Source organism: Chrysemys picta, chromosome 1, assembly GCF_011386835.1.
Source record: "Chrysemys picta bellii isolate R12L10 chromosome 1, ASM1138683v2, whole genome shotgun sequence".
NCBI lineage: Eukaryota > Metazoa > Chordata > Testudines > Emydidae > Chrysemys > Chrysemys picta.
In genome coordinates this window covers 233,151,487-233,170,191 of record NC_088791.1, presented here as the reverse complement: position 1 = coordinate 233,170,191, position 18,705 = coordinate 233,151,487, and the positions used below count along the sequence as shown (strand labels likewise).

Below are 18,705 nucleotides of genomic sequence, written 5' to 3'. Positions count from 1 at the left end.
CTATCTCCACTCCCCTAAGACATCAACCTACCAAACTGTTATCAAAATACGCTTCATGTTCCTATGGTTATTCGCATAACACATAACTGACATTAACAAACAAACAAACAAACAAAAAGGTGAGGTTACAGATGGAAGAAAAGACACTAAGAATGCTCTACTTGTCGATGAATAGTTTCTCATCAAAGACAAGTATACATCATGATTGAAATCCTGCCTCTATTAAGTCAGTGGGAGTTTTGCCATTGACTTTAATGAGGCCAAGATTTCAACCTATGTCTTTAATTTGGATGATGGAATATTTTTCCTCTACAGAATAAATTAGATGCTATACACACAGAGCTCTGAAGACCTAACTGTATATTAACTGTTTAAGTATTAGTAAATGCTCTCTAAGCCAAAAGTAGCCTCTGTAGTGGCTGATCTATATATCCTCCATAAGAATTCTATGCTTCATAATCAGATAAAGCTAATCATGATTCTTAAGGTAATATTCTCCCATTTGGGAGTATGCAATATTTTATATGGCCATCCAATGTTTCCTCCTCCTCCAAAGCCATCTCTCCATAACCTGATGGCAGTATGTCCCATATGGCTATTTAACTCTTGAATGAAGTCAAGAGACATCATTCTGCATGCTCTCAAACATTCTGCCTGACCTAAAGTCAATCATTTTTTGCAGTTAGGTATTTTTCTAGCTGACTGTTCTATTCCCAATGCCAGACAGGAGGAGCAGTTCACAATATCCACTGGCCTATATCTCATTACTGATGTGAAAACAGAGGCCTGTGGATACATAAAAATAAGATGTTCCTGATCCTGTTTTAGGAACTGACCAGTTAACCGGAAGAGCATGACAGGAGACCATACACAATCTGACGTGTGTGTGTTTCATTACTTATCAAAAAATCTACCAAATCAAAAAAGGTGGGGTGTTTTGTTATGGATTTTTAAAATTATTTTTAAAATACTTTGCTGACTTAAGGATATCAGCAGTCACAGTGGGAGTTAATACCTGTTTTATTGCAGAGCTGTGAGAAGTTAAAGAAGAGAATGTTGTTGGGTGTGCAGGATGATGAACAGGGGAACTCAATGGCATGATCTGTCCTCACTTCTCAGTTGGCTCCATTACTTGCAGGTAGAGAGCATTTTATTTTTAAAGGGTTCTGCAACAGGTCAATCTTCCAGGTAAACAAGTTTAGCCTTGGAATCTATAAATCTATGAAAGTTCGTCTCCAGCAGAGCATTCAGAATCTTGCATAATAATCCAAAGATGGCAGATATTTTTTTGCTGGACCCCAAATGCCCTACCACCATCATACATCAAATATTTTAAGTTCAATGCTGCAGGAAACACTCTCAACAGGCATTCACATAGGGACCATCATTCAAAGTAGTAGTAAAGAATAGAATAAATCTAAGGTGATACACAGTTCTGCTTTCCCCCAACACACTGTTCAATAACTGCTTGGAAGTGAATATTCTAATTAAAATCACTACTTGTGGCAACACTCAGTTTAACTTTTAAATTTTCCATATAAAGCAAGATTAATTCTCATTTTTCCTTCATGTTTTAGAAGCACACATTTTACAATAGCAATCATTACCTTGGGACTGAACGTTTAGCACTTCTGAGCTGTAATTTCTCTGTCTATAATTAGCTATATAAGCCTGGACAAATCACTTAAATCAATCTGTCTCAGTTTCCTCCATCTGTAAAAACTGATATAACAATACTTATTGCACCTAGCAGTGGTGGTATGATAATTAATTCATGTGTATACAGTACTTTGAAAACGAGATGTGCTAAGTATAATTAGATAATGAACAATAACCACAGAAGAATGAAACATACCTAGGTGGTTTACTGAATAACTTATAATTCTAAATACAATACATAAGATTTGCAACCTCTTCTGGATTAATACCCATCTAATTGTACCATGAAATGAGAAATATTCTTCACATAAAGCTTGCACTTTGTCTCTCTTCTTACTTGAAAAATGCTGTAAAATTAGAGTGATAATTCATCTTCTCTATTTAAAATACTTTCTAGTGACTTCTTAAGGCACTGTTATTCCAAAGCTATGGGCTGGGATGGGGGACAGGATGTTCAGAAAAATTACCACCTATTCCTTTTTAGGATATCAGTGTGACACTATGCCCCATATTCTTCATAGAGATATGGTTATGATAGGATTATGACATAACTAAGATGTGTTTTATGCAAGATGGGTCATGTGCAATATCATTGGAAAGGTTATGATTTACTGAATATGATGATCCTATTTGTATGCATGTATCATTTTTGTATCTGAAGTTAGGAATATCGTCTATGCATCTTTTACACATGTGTTTACACCTGGGGAATGCCCACTACACAGAATGCAATCAGTCTACATGGCCAGTTGGGAAGGGAGAACAATAGGTCTTTGAAGATGATAAACTACCACCAGGGAGGCTTCTTGGGGACACTGCAAACAGCCTCGGAGTTATGGCTGTACGGACATGTGACCAAGTCACCTGGTACTGGACTCCATGATGATACTAGTGTTTTTCCACTGACTGGGTGTGGGGGTGAGTATCACACTGGGAGACAAAGGATTCCCACCATATGCAAAAACTTTTTAAGGCAGGGGAGTGACATCATCAAGGATGGTTCTTCTTTGACTCCCCACCCAAGAAAGAGGACTGCTGGAAATACCGGAGAACAAAAAGACTGGACTAGGGGAAAAGGGCTGAGCCCAGGCGAGAGGGTTGTCTAGCCTGTGAAAGAAATATCTGGAGTTTTAAGCTGCAAATGCAGCTTGCCTTCAAGAATCTATGCAATCTGCCTAAAACATTTAGGGTGAGAATTTGCTATTTATAACCAATTTCTTTAGTATATTAAGCTTAGATTGTTTTTTTTCTCTTACTTAATTGGCCTCTCAGAGTTGGTATATATATCTCCTCAATATTTATTCCACTCTATGTGCATCCGAAGAAGTGGGCTGTAGTCCACGAAAGCTTATGCTCTAATAAATTTGTTAGTCTCTAAGGTGCCACAAGTACTCCTGTTCTTTTTTCTTAGATTGTATGTTTGTTTTATTTGCTAGATAATCTGTAGTTAATAAACTTGCGTTTGTTTTGTCTAAAATCAGTGTGTGTGGAAATCATAACTTGGGATAGAAAGCTGTGTATATTCCCCTCTACATTGAGGGAGGGGGCAAATTTCATGAGCTTACGCTGTACTGTTCTCTGTGCAGCGCAAGATAGTATAATTTTGGGTTCACACTCCGGGCGGGGAGTGAGGGGGGGGTGTGCACTTGAGTACTGGACAGTTCCTTAGCTGTGCCTTCCCATGCAGAGCTTATCTCAGCATTTGTGCGTACAGCTGCAGCTGGGTCTGTCCCTACCTGTATGTGTGCTGGTAAAGTGCAGTCTGAAGCCTGGGAGAAGGCTTGGCAGGCTGCATAGCAATACAGTTAAAAGGGAACCCAGGCTGGTGGGTCAGGCGGGCTCAGTGGTACCCCAGTTCCAGGCGGCATCCCGAAGGGGTGGTGGTAGAGGCAGTAAAATCCGTCACAATCAGGATTTAGGAAGTGTAGTTTATTTTGTAAAGTGTTTTTTAAAAAGCTAGTGCTGCTGCTGCAAGAAGAATATAGACTCCATTATTTTTTTATACTGCTAAATTTAGGAATTACTTCTTTCTTACTATCCATTTAATAAAAGCCTCATATTAATTCCTATACACACAAACATTCCATAAGCAAAACACAAAATGAGTGTCAGTCTAAAAATCAAACAAATAAAAGGAAAGGTGACTTCATGGAGTTATAATGAAAGTGTCAACCTGGAAATTTATTGCTCTTGTGATAGGTTAAATTACTCTGGTTGGATATTAAAGAAGAAAGATAACTTTGTGACCAATAATAAAATGTTTATTGCTAAGAACAGGTAATCAATTTCCACGCTTGCAGGGATGAGAAAGGATGTTATACCCCCAATATACAATATTACAGAGTTCGGCATGTGAGTAGCTCTATTAAAGTCAATAAAACTACTCACTTAAAGTTATGTGCATACACATAAGTATTTGCAGGAGGGGGACATTTTGGGTATCAGATGCTGTCTCATGCTTAAGGCACAGGATGAGGAGTCAGGAGTGCTACACACTCACTGTTGTAACCTTGCTTAAAGCCATCATCCTCTACCTGTTTCAATTAGCTGATCTGTAAAATGAGGAGGACAATTCTAATCTAGCCAACAGGGCTGCTGAAAAGCTGAGTTGATTAGTGTTGGTAAAGCAACTTTCCAGATCCTTGGAATGTAGATACCATAGAAATGCAGAGGTTTTTTTGAAACAGTTTATTATCTGAGATTTTGAGAGAGAGAGTCCTTATGTTTATTTTCAAGTCTGATTACAGTCAAAGGGCAGCTTTTCCTACTTGTTTCGTCTCATTGTGTAACCACCACCACCACAGGAATTGCAATGAAGGAGCAGCTGCTCTCAGTGTGAGCTCATGTTCCCTCTCTCTGTGGTTGACAAAAATTCTACAGCTCATTTTCTGTTCAGTTTTCCTCTGCTGCTGTGGAGAATTGTGCAATCTAAGTTTGACATGAGAACTAACTTTTAACAACATTAGATACAGCCAAACACCAAGTATATACAAACCACGAATATAGGGTAATAAAATCTAACCTTCGATCCATGGAGATATTGGGGCTGTGCATTAGGTTGCTTATCTCTCTGAAACTCCTGAGAAAAGGGTAACACAGTACGAACAAATCTACAAAAGCAAAATATAGACATAGTTAGTTACACTGGCACACCTAATATACCTAAATACATGCTGCTTCTGTCCACACACAAAATCAAATCACCATTCTAATCCTACAGTCCAAGTCAAGTAAGGGGCAGCATACAGTTGCACTGCCCCAGGAACAGGGCAGAAACCAGATTACTATTCCACACCTTTTTGCTGCTGCAGCTTACTTCCCATTTTGTGCTGGCTCCAAAGTGCCCATCAGCACACTGAAGGGCATTTCTCTCGCACCTGCATTGGAGAAGAATTAGCAGCCCAATGTTGGCTGCTCTCCCTCTTTCTCCATGTAGGTGCTAATGATACGGGTAGCCCACAAAGGAGAGAAAGGGATTTCCTCCTACACATCTTCCTGTATCCACAGGGAAAATCTGTGTGTGGAATAAAATCTTTTTTTTTTTTTTTTTAAATGTATGCTCAGTGTGCTGAGGTACTGTGTTTTTATTAGTGAAGGCCAAATAGAAAAGTGCTCCTTCCACTTGGAATGGAAGGTGGCAAAGTTTTTTTGTATCGGGGGTAGCCATGTTAGTCTGTACCTACAAAAACAACAAGGAGTCTGGTGGCACCTTAAAGACTAACAGATTTATTTGGGCATAAGCTTTCGTGGGTAAAAACCTCACATCTTCAGATGCATAGAGTGAAAGTTACAGATGCAGGCGTTATATACTGACACATGGAGAGCAGGGAGTTACTTCGCAAGTGGAGAACCAGTGTTGACAGGGCCAATTCCTGTGGAATTGTAATCCCTGCTCTCCAGGTGTCAGTATATAATGCCTGCATCTGTAACTTTCACTCTATGCATCTGAAGAAGTGAGGTTTTTACCCACGAAAGCTTATGCCCAAATAAATCTGTTAGTCTTTAAGGTGCCACCAGACTCCTTAAAGTTTTTTTGGTGCTTTATAGATCCTGCAGGAGATCATTCCACAATCTTGGACCAGCCCCAAGAAAGCTGTCTCCTGTACAAACAAGCTTTACCCTGGTGGCAGACAATTTCATTGCACAAGAAGAATGTACCTATATTAGACACACTCCTGTCAGAAAGTGCAGAGATACATCTGGTATGTTTGCCATACCGATTCTGTGTCAGTGCATAAGTAACTCTTGTTCTCCATGTTCAAATCACCCACCTTGCTTCTTTAAAATACTGCCACTCCTGTTTAATGTTTTTTTTAAAAGATCTTCACCATCGGATGCAGCTTGTGTTGCTACCAGAGAGTTTTAAACAGATTAGAATACTAATTCTGTCAAGATTAATGTATGGCAAGTACCATCATACTTTTAATTCCAGTGTTCACTGAAGTAAGCCTTGCTTTGTACACCATTAAAAATGCATATGCATGGGAAACAAGTGATCTGAACATGCCTCAAATTCTATACATAGCTAAAAAGTGTGACTAAATGGATGTCTGCAAATCTGAATTCTCTCCCAATGCTATTTTTTTTCCTGAATATAATGCTGGTATTGAATTCAGAAAAATTCACCTCTACCCCGATATAACGCTGTCCTCGGGAGCCAAAAAATCTTACCGCGTTATAGGTGAAACCGCGTTATATCGAACTTGCTTTGATACACTGGAGTCGCAGCCCCGCCCCGGAGCACTGCTTTACCGCATTATATCTGAATTCGTGTTATATTGGGTCGCGTTATATCAGGGTAGAAGTGTAGTATTGGCAGAGAATTCAGATTTGCAGACATCCATTTAGTCACGCTTTTTAGGCAGATATAGAATCCGATATGTGCTCAGGTCACTTGTTTCCCAGGCATATATATTTGTAATGGTACACAAAGGAAGCTATTTCCTTCAATGAACCTGATTCAGTGATCCAGGTATATATAGAATAGAAAGAAGGGTTTCCACATGTGAAGACAGAGTTGTCAGTTGTCCAGGTTTTCCAAGATAGTCCCTCTTTTGAGGTAGCTATCCTAGAAAATCTGAAGGGCACTCTATACATGCTGCCAACTGTTCAGTTTTGTAGGCTCAGGATCATCCCAGATGCCCTGGGGTTTTTTTGTACCTCAGAGGTGGCAATCCTATGTGAAGAACAAGGAAGCCCCCAAGAAATTAACAGTACACAATCAAAACTTGTGGGGCCAAAGTTAAAAGAAAAAGAAAAATGTAATAAGCTAAGGAAATCAAGAGGAACAAAGTAATATTTAAATATATTATAGGCAAAAGGAAAACGAGTGGAAATAGTGTCCACAAGGAGCTATTTGTCACAGTAGTCTGGAATTTAGAGTGAGTAAGGCCCAGAATCTGTACATACTTGCTTAAAAGCAATCCTAACCCCGGTAAGAAATCTATGGTGGGGCCCTCAATAGAATTTTGCACAAGAGGAATTGTTTTCATGACCAAAGGTTTTCAGAATTTGACGTTTGATATTTGCTGCAAGTTTACCTTTTAACTTTTGCAAGATTTTAATTTTAGCATGCTACTGCAATTTCATTAATTTCTACTACTCTGCGATAACAATCCTGCAAATAGAAACGCATGTGTGTAACACGTAGCATGAGTAAAGAGACAAATGTGTGTGTTTGCAGCACAAGTGGCTTAAATTTTTGAAGGGGATTTTGAAGAAACTAGGCAAATGGCACACAAACCTTTAAATATGTGCGGAAAGAAATACTGGCCATACTAACAATTCACTGGTAGGATAGTTGGCATATTTCATCCCATAACATTTTTTAAAACAAAAACTAACTAGGAAAATAAAGATTCAGAAAAGAATGTCCTTAAAATACACACTGTAAACCAAAATGAACGATGCTACAAATACAGTTAGAAACAGAATAATGTGCAAAAGAAATAACTTTTAGCCAAAATTTGTTTCTAGCCACAATTGAGGCATACATTAAAGATATTTATTATCCAGCTAAAGATAAAAACATCCATGCTGATAGCATAATAGCAATGTGCATGCAAACTGTAGAATACAGAAAACCAACCTCAGTTTGCAATTACCATATATACTCAATCATAAGCCAGTTCGTTTATAAGCCGACCCCAAGATGGATAAGTAAAAATGGAAAATTTTTATAACCCATTCATAAGCCGACCCTATAATTCAGGGGTCAGCAAATTTTGGCTGCTGGGCCATCAGGATAAGCCGTTGGGGGGCCGAGATGGTTTGTTTACCTCGAGCCTCCGCAGGCACAGAGGTAAACCTAAGTAAACAAAGTGTCCCAGCTGCTTACCCTGACTGGCTGGGACAGCAACTGGTGGGAAAATCTTTTTTTGGGGGTGAGGGGGAGAGAAGCTGGGAGTCAGGGGAGTAACCCCTGTGACCACCCCCCACGTGACCCCATCCCTAGCCTGGGACCCCCACACTCTCCCCATCCCATCCATTCCCACCTTAGCTGGGGAGGGCCAGAGGAGTATGTCTGTGGCCTGGCTGGAGCTACTCCGGCAGGCTGGGCAGCATGGCCAGCTGGCCGCAGCCTGCTCCAGTGGGCCAGACCGGGTGGCGTGGCCGCAGCATGTTCCAGCAGGCTGGGCCAAGCAGCACAGCTGCAGCATGCTCCGGCGATGTGGCCGCAGCCTGCTCTGGGGGGCGGGGCCAAGCAGCACGGCCCGCAGCCTGCCAGCCCCGGAGCTGCAGTTGCTTCGGAGGCTAGGGGGGAGAGCAGCGTGGCCAGAAGCGGAGAGACTTTGGCCCTGCCTCTTCCCTTGTGGCTCTGCTGCCTCTCCTTGCTCCCTCTGCTGGGGGGAGGGGCTGTGTCCCACCTCTCCCTATCTATACCCGTTCATAAGCCGACCCCCTTCTCTGAAAAAACAGCAAGGTGTCTGGTGGCACCTTAAAGACTAACAGATTTATTTGGGCATAAGCTTTCGTGGGTAAAAACCTCACTTCTTCGGATGCATAGAGTGAAAGTTACAGATACAGGCATTATATACTGACACATGGAGAGCAGGGAGTTACTTCGCAAGTGGAGAACCAGTGTTGACAGGGCCAATTCAATCAGGGTGGATGTAGTCCACTCCCAATAATAGATGAGGAGGTGTCAATTCCAGGAGAGGAAAAGCTGCTTCTGTAATGAGCCAGCCACTCCCAGTCCCTATTCAAGCCCAGATTAATGGTGTTAAATTTGCAAATGAATTTTAGTTCTGCTGTTTCTCTTTGAAGTCGGTTTCTGAAGTTTTTTTGTTCAATGATAGTGACTTTTAAATCTGTAATAGAATGACCAGGGAGATTGAAGTGTTCATTTACTGGCTTATGTATGTTACCATTCCTGATGTCCGATTTGTGTCCATTTATTCTTTTGCGGAGGGACTGTCTGGTTTGGCAAATATACATGGCGGAGGGGCATTGCTGGCCCCTTCTCTGGTGCTTCCCTTTTTTACTAAAAAAAATTGGGCTTATGAATGAGACAGTATTTCCTTTATGCTTAGGAGGTTAATTTTTGTATAACTTGAACTCTCTTAGTGGATCTTATAACATCATAAGCATACTAAGAGTTTCAGTTGTTTGTTAAGATTTTGATGTCTTTCCAAGCTATCTGCATTTGTTAAAATTCAGTAACTGCTTGCATTTAGCTGCTTCTGAGGAAGAAAAACATCACTTAGGTATATGGCTTTTGATACAATAAATCTATTATATAAAATCGCCTTTCATTTGGATTTCCCGGATTTATTAGTTTTTCCGTTCTCTTGTATAATTGAAATGCACTTATTTAGAAACTTCCTCTTGAGATTATTTGTTCTTTACAGAGATTTTTCATTAATGGAGTTTATCAGAGATGTTGTAAACACTTGGCAGGATCACTCAAAGTAATCCTAGACATATGACATTTGGGGAGGGAGGGATAGCTCAGTCGTTTGAGCATTGGCCTGCTAAACCCAGGGTTGTGAGTTCAATCCTTGAGGGGGCTCCTTGGGGATCTGGGGCAAAATCAGTACTTGGTCCTGCTAGTGAAGGCAGGGGGCTGGACTCAATGACCTTTCAAGGTCCCTTCCAGTTCTAGGAGATGGGATATCTCCATTAATTTCTATTTCTATGACAGTGCTTGAAATTGCTCTTTTCTCCCCTCACCCCATCCCTGTTACCTTTAAACTGACACTCATTTTCATGCCCAGTGAAAACTTATACAAGTGAAAGAAAGTAGAGGAGTAACACCTATACCCTGTCACTAAAGATAAAATGGATTTGCAGTGCATGGACATACTGTGCAAGATTTACTAGGCTATCAACAATTTCCTTGAGAATCTTAAATTACTTTTCACAAAACAGTCAATGCTCAGTCAAGGTCTATTCAGCTGTAAATGGACTTCAGAAGTCATAGTGAATAATCAGAGATGGCCCAGAGCTGCAAAGTTGTACCTGTTCGCATGTTGATCCATGGTTTTTACTCAGACACATCTCTATTATTAATTTTAAGTGTTAGGGATAGAAGTAATTACAATGTCTTCAGGTGACTGGGGAAAGAAGAGAGCCATTCAGACTTCCACTGTACTTGGAGCAGAGCACAGAGCAGGTAGGACAGCACTTGCCTTAGAATTCAGTCCTAGTAGAAATGAACCACAGTTGTTGATAGTGAGCTAACATGTATCTTTGTTCAGGCTGTTCATTAGATACAGTCCTAAAGTTCTCTCACATTCAGCCCACTTGTTAAATTTCTCCCTTTCAGAAAAGTTAGCAAGGTGCTGCAGTGAAAAGTCTGGAGCCAGAGACTTGTGTTGTATATGGTCCCAAGATATGGGTGGGGAGGAGTTGGGGGGAGGGGAGGGAATTCTACAGCTCATCCTTGTTAATCTTTGTTAACTTCTGGCCAAGGAAGATTTGAAGATGCCAGAAGGTAACAAAGATGAACAGATCTTCAGTATCCTTGACTGATTCATATTATCCATTTTGAGACTGTGCATTACAACTTCCATCCTTCAATCCCAAGGACTGCACTGAATTCTTTAGAACCTACCAACATCATCTGTAATTCTTAAATATAAAGAAAAATCTTCTTTAAAAAATTCCTTGCAAGTGTTATGCTCTCAGTTTTCTTTTCAAATAGAAATGTTGAAATCTGAATGGTTTGAATAAAAGAGGTGGAAGAATGAGGCCTTTAAGACTGGCAATAATTTGGACAGATTCTCTTCCCCTCACTTTCTCCGATAAAGAGGAAAAGTTACTTTGGTGAATAACTGCTCTGTACTACTCTCTGTATGTTTTGGCATGCTCCAAGATAACAAGTTCTTGTTAGATTTAATCTGTGTTGATGACTGTCCAGAAATTTATCCATTTTCATCAGTACAGTTCTAAGCAATCAAAACAAAGTTGATTACAGAGATCAAAAACCTGTTGGTTGGTTGGTTGACAGTGCTTTTGAAATAACGACTGATAAAATACAACACTGGGCTGGAAATAATCACATCACTTTCAAATAATCTCATACCAATGAAAGACCAATGTGAGGGAGTTTGCAACAGTCAACTCGCAGGACAACAGGCACCACCTAAACTGATACCAATTTAAATACACACTATAGAAAAAAAGTCTCTATTAACCAGTGGTCAATTCCAGCTCTTTGAGGGTTTTACTGAACTGAAGGCTATACGCTAAGGCTCGGTCTACCCTATGGAGCCTATGCTAGCATAGACATATTGACATAGCCCTCTAGTGTAGATGCAGTTTACACTGACAGAAGGGGCTTTGTCGGTATGGGAACACCATCTCCCTGAACAATGGTAGCTATGTGGACAGAAGCCCTCTCATGTCGACATAGCTATGTTAATAAAACCCTGGCATAGATTCAGCTATGTCCATGGTTTTTTCATGCCACTGACCACTGCAGCTACACCAATGTAACTTTTAATTGTAGACCAACCCCTTAGACAGTCAAGTTATACAGTCACTGCAAAAATCTTTGTCAGGTCCCAGTCGGACAAGTGACATTGCCTGAACATAAGGATCAGGGCCTTAGTCTGTTCCTGTAAATTAGCATACCAAAGCTAAAGAATCATGCTTGGAATGCAATAGTTAAAGTGACAAAAGTTATGTGTATTTTATTTTTAGACCTACATGAAACCTAGATTTTGTTCCCTGTAGGGGTATACTTATGGTCTAAGGTCAAGTGGTTAGGGCACTAACCTAGGACTTGGAAGACCTGGGTTCATTTCTCTGCTCCACCACAAAAGTCCGTGTGACCTTGGGCAAGTCACTTAGCCTCTGTGCTTCACTTCCCCAACTATAAAATGGGGATAACAGCACTTCCCTACCTCCCAGTGGGGTTACAAGGATACATTCATTAAAGACTGTGAAGCACTTTGAGATCTACTGATGAAAAGTGCCATATAAAAATAGGTGTTATTACTACTATATATTTAGAATTTGGCTGAATACAGAGTAACTCAAAATAGGACCCATCTGAAGTCAAATATAAAGCTGGAGAGTGGATGGAACAATAAACAATAGGCACAAGTAGCATGATTGGTTATTTAATCATTGCAGGATATATTAGTAACTGAATCCTACAATAGCTTACCGCAAATCTCACCAAACATGTCAATTAAATATGAGCTTTTCTATTAAATTGTGTTAACTTGTGCCTCTGTACACAGTGTGGGGAGCACAGTAGACAGCATGCCAACTTTTGACTAAACAGATGCAGTAGTATTTCCATATTGAACCCCTAATCAATCTTTTTATAGTAAAAACAGTTTAGCAATTTAGTTTGTTCTGAAAATACTTGGGTTTTATTAATCGTTTGATTTTTAAAAAAATATAAACTCCAGAAAGGACAAAGAACTTATTCCACGTCTTTCATTTACACTGCTGACTTAGCTGATTAAGATAGTAAAGGGAAAGATACAAATATCATCACATAAACAAAGTTTATTGACATTGGCACAATAGTAGTTTCAAAGTATACACGGCAAAATGGCAGATAGCCTCCCTGGGGCTAAGGGCGTATGTTAAACCTTCTAGAGAATTCCTCCTTCCATTGAACTGCAGAAGTCTGATGCCAGGAATGAGGGCAGGAAAAGAACAGCAGTGGAAGGGGCTAACATTAGGAGAGAAGGAGTGGCCTGTATCTAATGGAAGGGACCTCTTAGCCTTCCTCTCCTCTTCTGATGGTGGGCCAGCATGAAAGAGAGGAGATTAAGTAGCCGATATGACACACCTCATAGACAGGGCCCTACCAATTTCCCCATGAAAACCGATGTCCCCTTGTTCCTAGGAGCGCCCCAGCAAAGGAGGCTCCTAGCTCCAGCTGGGCTGGGGATGGACAAGTCCTGTCCCTCCCCTGCACAACGTCTCTGGTGGTGGTGGTGGGGCCAGGGGGAGAAGACCAGACCCACTTCCGGGTGTCTCCACCTGCTGCAGGATGCTCTGGGACTGGGCAGCAGCCCCAGAGGTTCCTGCAGCTGGAGGAGACTTGTGGAGTTGGATCCAATATTCCCTGTGCTGCTGGAAGAGCCCCAGCAAAGGGGGCTCCCTAGCTTCAGCTGGGCTGGGGAGGGACAGGACTTGTTCTTTCCCTGCAAGGCTGCTCTTGGGTCTCTCTTCCGGCTGCACATAGCTCTGCACCCCTCCTCCCCACTCGCTTCCTGTCCCCCTCCCTTTACAGCTGCCTGGGGAGGGGACATTGTACAGGGAACTGCCCCCACTTCCAGGTGCAATTATTAGCTTATTTCAATACAAATAAAAAGAAAGGAGAGGCACTTGACAGAATTTTTTGATTGACACTTTACAGCAGCAAATCATACTCAGGGCTGAACTCACTGATTGGTAGATATGGACATTAGGGAAGTTATGTAATGTAGTGATCTCAATTGACTGCCTACCAGAAGACGTATGCAATTACTGTAGAATGAGCGTCCAAAGTAAATCAAAAATCTCAAAAATTATTTACTGCAGCGGATCGTGTGAAAGAATTTGGAAGCCAAATTCTACATGCCGATGGTGAAAAACTATTTTGTACAAGCTGCAATGTTTCACTGGATCACACACGTCGCCCAACAGTTCAGCAGGCACCACCCCCACAGTTCCCATTGGCTGTGATTCCTGGTGCTCTGGACGGAGGCAGCACACAGAGATGCCTGGCTATGTCTCTGCCTAGCAGGTAAGCGCCGCCCAGAGCCCACCTCACCCCATCCCATGCCCCAACCCCCTGCCTCTTCCCACATCCAAACTCTGCTGCTGCTGTGGGGTGAAGGGGGGGAGATGCAGAGCCAGGTAGGAAGCCTGCTGGCCCGCCAGCCCCCCCACCCCCAGCACCAGTGGGGTCCCAGGCTGTGCGCCACCACCCAGCCCCAGCAGCGCCCAGCCCTCTCCCCCCATCCTCCCAAGTTTTAGTCAGGGATATATAGTAAAAGTCATGGACAGGTCACGGGCCGTGAATTTTTGTTTACTGCCCGTGACTTGTCCGTGACTTTTACTAAAAATACCTGTGACTAAAATGTAGCCTTAATCACAGTCAGTTCTGTTTCTTTTGCACTCTAATAGAGGTAAATTAAAAATCCCCTGGATCTCATGACTAACTTGAACAACAGGGCTAGTGGAGTTGAGCTGTTGCCACACGTTTGACAGCCTATGTTTCCACAAATAAGCAAGGCTGCAGCCTCTTCTTGGACTTGAATATACAGGAGGTTAACACTCATGTGACTAAAATTCTGAAAACCAGCAGCTGCAATTAGTAAATCTTTAAATCTTTTAATAGCAGTCCATCCTATTGTTTAATCTCAGTGCATTATCAAATGTAAAATAATTACAGATAGTCAGGTAGTTCAATGTGCAGTTTGCTGTAATACTTCTGCAGAAACAACTTCAATTTTTGTGCCCCCAAGACTGAAGTCTTTGTAAATGCCTGAAAACCTTTAACAAATAATTAAAAAAAAAATTGTCAAGTGTTCTGAGGGAGCGGGGGAAGAGCTCCAAGACATGCTATGCACAAATTAGTTTTACTGTTAAGCATTTATATTAAAGAATAACTAAAGATTAAAAAGAGAGTGACTAATTAATTTGAAAAAAATTACACGTTCTACACCTGGCCTTGTACCCCCTCTCCGCTAATTTTTGTAGTTTTACAATTACTTTTTTTTGTTTTAAATAAACGCTTTTCTTTCCTCTGACGTTTGCGTGTAGCCTTCACACAGAAAATAGTCTATGGAAGGGGAAGAATGAAACTGCCTACGCACACAGAGACGTCAAATACACATAATACATTGAAAACTTAATCATTGGGCTTACTTGTAATAATTTGTGTGACTAACGTGTGACAAATTGATAATGTACCATTATATTTCAGTTTGTACTTTGCACTTTAATGGCAGTCATGTCTGTATGCATACGAACATGTTAAGAAGCGCCCCGGGCTGCCCGGGGGGGGGGGGGGGGGCAAGTGGGGCAATTTGCCCCAGGCCCTGGGCCCCGCAAGCCCTGGCCTGGCGGCGGTCCGGGTCTTCGGTGGCATTTTGGCAGCGGGGGGTTCTTCAGTGCTGCCGAAGACGCGGAGTGACTGAAGGGCCCCCTGCTGCCGAAATGCAGCCAAAGACCCGCACCGCCGCTGGGTGAGTACAAGCGCCGCAGCTCCCCCGCTTTGCCCCAGGCCCCCTGAATCCTCTGGGCGGCCCTGGAACCGCAAGATACCACAGAGACCTGGGAGGAAAAAATTAACTGGATCAATTGTGTGTATGTGCACACAATTCAAAAAAGCACATAGCTATGTGATCACACATGCTTAAAGCTTTCTGTATATATCAGAGCAATTCTGTGCACAATAATGAAATCAATCAAGCTGGATGACTAGCACAGATGTTATCTAAGATCTCCCCCACTTGATCATCTTTCAAATTAATTATCCGGCTAGGCTGGAACTCAGCCTAACCCAATTTGTGTACACACTTTTATATAAATAAGCAGCCGTACCACAGAACCCAATTTGATTTCCTCAATGATTCCACATTCACTTCCTAAACATTTTTAGTGGCGTATACCAAATGCATCCTCTGAGCTGATGACTGAACACAGACTAAATACATTCAGTAGATGTTTAATTTCTTTCATTGGTGAAGCTTTCAGAATATAGGAAAGTCAAAGTTTGACTATGCAGTGTTTTTCCAGGTAACTATATTCCAGTTATTCCTAAAATACCTCATCATATTGAATGAGTCTGGGGCTGAATTTGAGAATTTTGACAAGAATTAAACATATGCAGTTATTCTTAAGTAATACATCCAGCTGTTCTCCATAGGAAGACTCAAGCAATAAAAACTGTTTAGTTAATGCCTCCAGAACAAAAAGGACCCTGTTCCTTTCTGCACAGCCAGAAACTTTGACCCAAAATACAAGTATTATTGAAAGGGAAGACAGAGGAAGCTCTCTGGGAGAGTGGGAGGTGAAATGTTGCTGTTCTACCTCTCCCCACCCCCGAATAAGTCAATATCATTTCACTATCATTTCACAGTCAGCAGGTTTCTCATTGTATTTCACTTCTGAAGGTAAATGTGCTCTAACCACAAACTGAAAAGAAAGTAAATGCAACACAAGTCCAAAAAAATCCCCAAACCCTCTTCTCCCGTTAGTGTCCTCAACTGACTCAAGCATTCTATATTTTATATTCCGCCCCCACATCTCTACCATTCTGTATTTTTAAAAGCAGGAATGCAAGACATGGAACAAATCTGCCATGGCATCAGGAAATCACAGTATATATTTGTGAATATGTCAGCTATATAAAGCAAGAGAAGCCCTGGATCAGAATACACAGGTATGCAAAAATGTCACTAACCTCCCATGGGGGAAAAACAAAAAGACTGAATTAAATGAATTATGGCTTACTTGCAAAATCCACTCAGTTTTGATGGCTGGGAATTCTGCATTGCTATATTAATAACCTTTGTGATTAAAAAAATGCATTTACACTTGAATCCATTGTACTGTGGTCAACTTCAAAAAGGCACTTGCCCTCAATGACAAAAGAGGGGGTCAGTAACATAATCAATAGGAACAGTGTATCCAGAAGTGCAGAAGAGAGTGATGACACATGTACAAAGATACCTGGCTACACTCAACCACTGAACTCTGTCTCAAACCAGTAATTCATGTTCTTTTCTTTGCATTATCACAGAATCAAGGGATATAATTTTGCTTCCATTACTTATTGTTGTAAAATGTTTTACTACATGATTTTGTTTACGAAAATTTCCTCCTAACATGTACCTTGAACTATTTTTAGATATTCTTTATTTTACAGCATATTGTAGATAGATCATTAAAATTTCTCAGAATTTGGCAACTCAGGTTAAGTTTGGCTTTTCTCCTATTGTGGACATATACTAGCACTGTCAAATGTATGAATGGATAAGTAGTCTGAATCACTTTGCTTTCTTACACATGTACATTTGTATGCCACACGAACTATTCCAAACATTTAAAAAGGAGATAGAGGAAAAACATGAGGAGAACAGAGACCGGATTCACCAACATTTGTTATGAAAGAGGTTATGGCAGAGATAAGCTGTTACAACCTTCACTTGTAATCAATTCTTCCTCTGACTATAAATAATCATAAAAATTCAAGTTTTGTACAAACTAATTTTAAAAAAAGGAAACCAATGTACCCATCGGGACTCAGTTAATTGATTTTTTTTTAATGAGAAATTGTATTTTTAAAAATACTGCCAAAATATACACAGTTGTCAACCCTCGCTTATACCAGATAAACAGAATCTACTGTAAATTTCACCCTGCTGATATAACAAACTACGCATGCAAAGACAATTATTTAAAAGGCCGCCATGCTAACCTGTTAGTGGACCCATTGTAGCAATAGTTTGGAAGGAAATCATAGTTGAGCTCCCAGAAGACATGAAGAGTGATTCTTCCATAGGGAGCCGACACATTGTGATTGGCTTCTCTGAACATGGCATCAAAGCTGTCCAAGGTCATGTATCTGCTCAGTAGCTTGTGTGTCATTTTATTTATCTCTACCAAGCCATCTAGCTCCTGAGAACATTTAAAACAAGAGGGGGGGGGGAGAAATGTGAGGAAAATTATCAAATTTCCTTATGAGCTGTACTATGGTGCTCATCACTACAGCATCTGAGTGATTCACAGACATTAATCCAGCTTCAGAAAACCGGTGGTATTTTTCCGATCAGTAAAATGGGGATCTGACGAACAGAGAGATTAAAGTAATAAGTTCATATTAATTTTGGGTGCCTGAGTTGAGGCACCCAGGACCTGATTTTTCAGAGCACTTAGCATTATGTACAGCGCTTTATATATTCAGACACCGCTCCCAATGACTTCAATCACACTTCAGAAATTCAGGCCCCCTCCCCGGCTTCAAGTTGGGCACACAGAAACTGAGGAACACACAACTAATGACCACCAATAAAAAGTCTGATTAAAGTGACTTGCCCAGCATCACATAGGAAATGCTGTGGCAGAGACAGGGATAGAATCCAGGTTGCCAAGGCAGCATTCAACTGCCTTAGGCACAGGGATGGCTCCAGGGTTTTTGCCACCTCAAGCGGCGGGGGGGGGGAGGGAGGGGAAAAAAAAAGCTCAGATCGCGATCCACGGCAGCTCCACCGCGCCGCTTTCTTCTTCGGCAGCAATTCGGTGGCACGTCCTTCCCTCTGAGAGGGACCGAGGGACCCTCCGCCAAATTGCTGCCGAAAAGCCTGATGTGCCGCCCCTTCCCCTTGGCCGCCCCAAGCAACTGCTTGCTCAGCTGGCCCCAGGCAAAAAAGCCTCCGGCCGCCCCCCACCCCCAACCCAGCGTGGCAGGGGAGGGCGGCCGGAGCGCCGGGGGGAGGGCGGCGAGCCCGCCGCGGCTCCGCTGTCCCCGGCGGCCAGAGCGCCGGGGGGAGGGCGGCAAGCCCCGGCCGTGGCCCCGCTCTCCCCGGCGGCTGGAGCCGGAGCACCGCGCCGCCCCCCTCCAGGTGCCGCCCCAAGCACAAGCTT

At 41.8% G+C, this 18,705-nt stretch overlaps 1 protein-coding gene across 18 annotated transcripts in view; it reads right to left on the bottom strand.

The window, feature by feature from the left end:
• The window catches only part of CYFIP1 (cytoplasmic FMR1 interacting protein 1), a 128,014-nt gene that overhangs the window by 44,311 nt on the left and 64,998 nt on the right, over positions 1-18,705 (bottom strand). For all 18 annotated transcript variants that reach the window (XM_065591202.1, XM_005283289.5, XM_065591206.1 and 15 more), the window contains 2 exons: positions 17,540-17,739; positions 4,682-4,769 (listed from right to left, as the gene is read on the bottom strand). In XM_065591202.1, the coding sequence (XP_065447274.1) occupies positions 4,682-4,769; positions 17,540-17,739 (288 nt within the window). The remainder of the gene's footprint in view (positions 1-4,681; positions 4,770-17,539; positions 17,740-18,705) is intronic.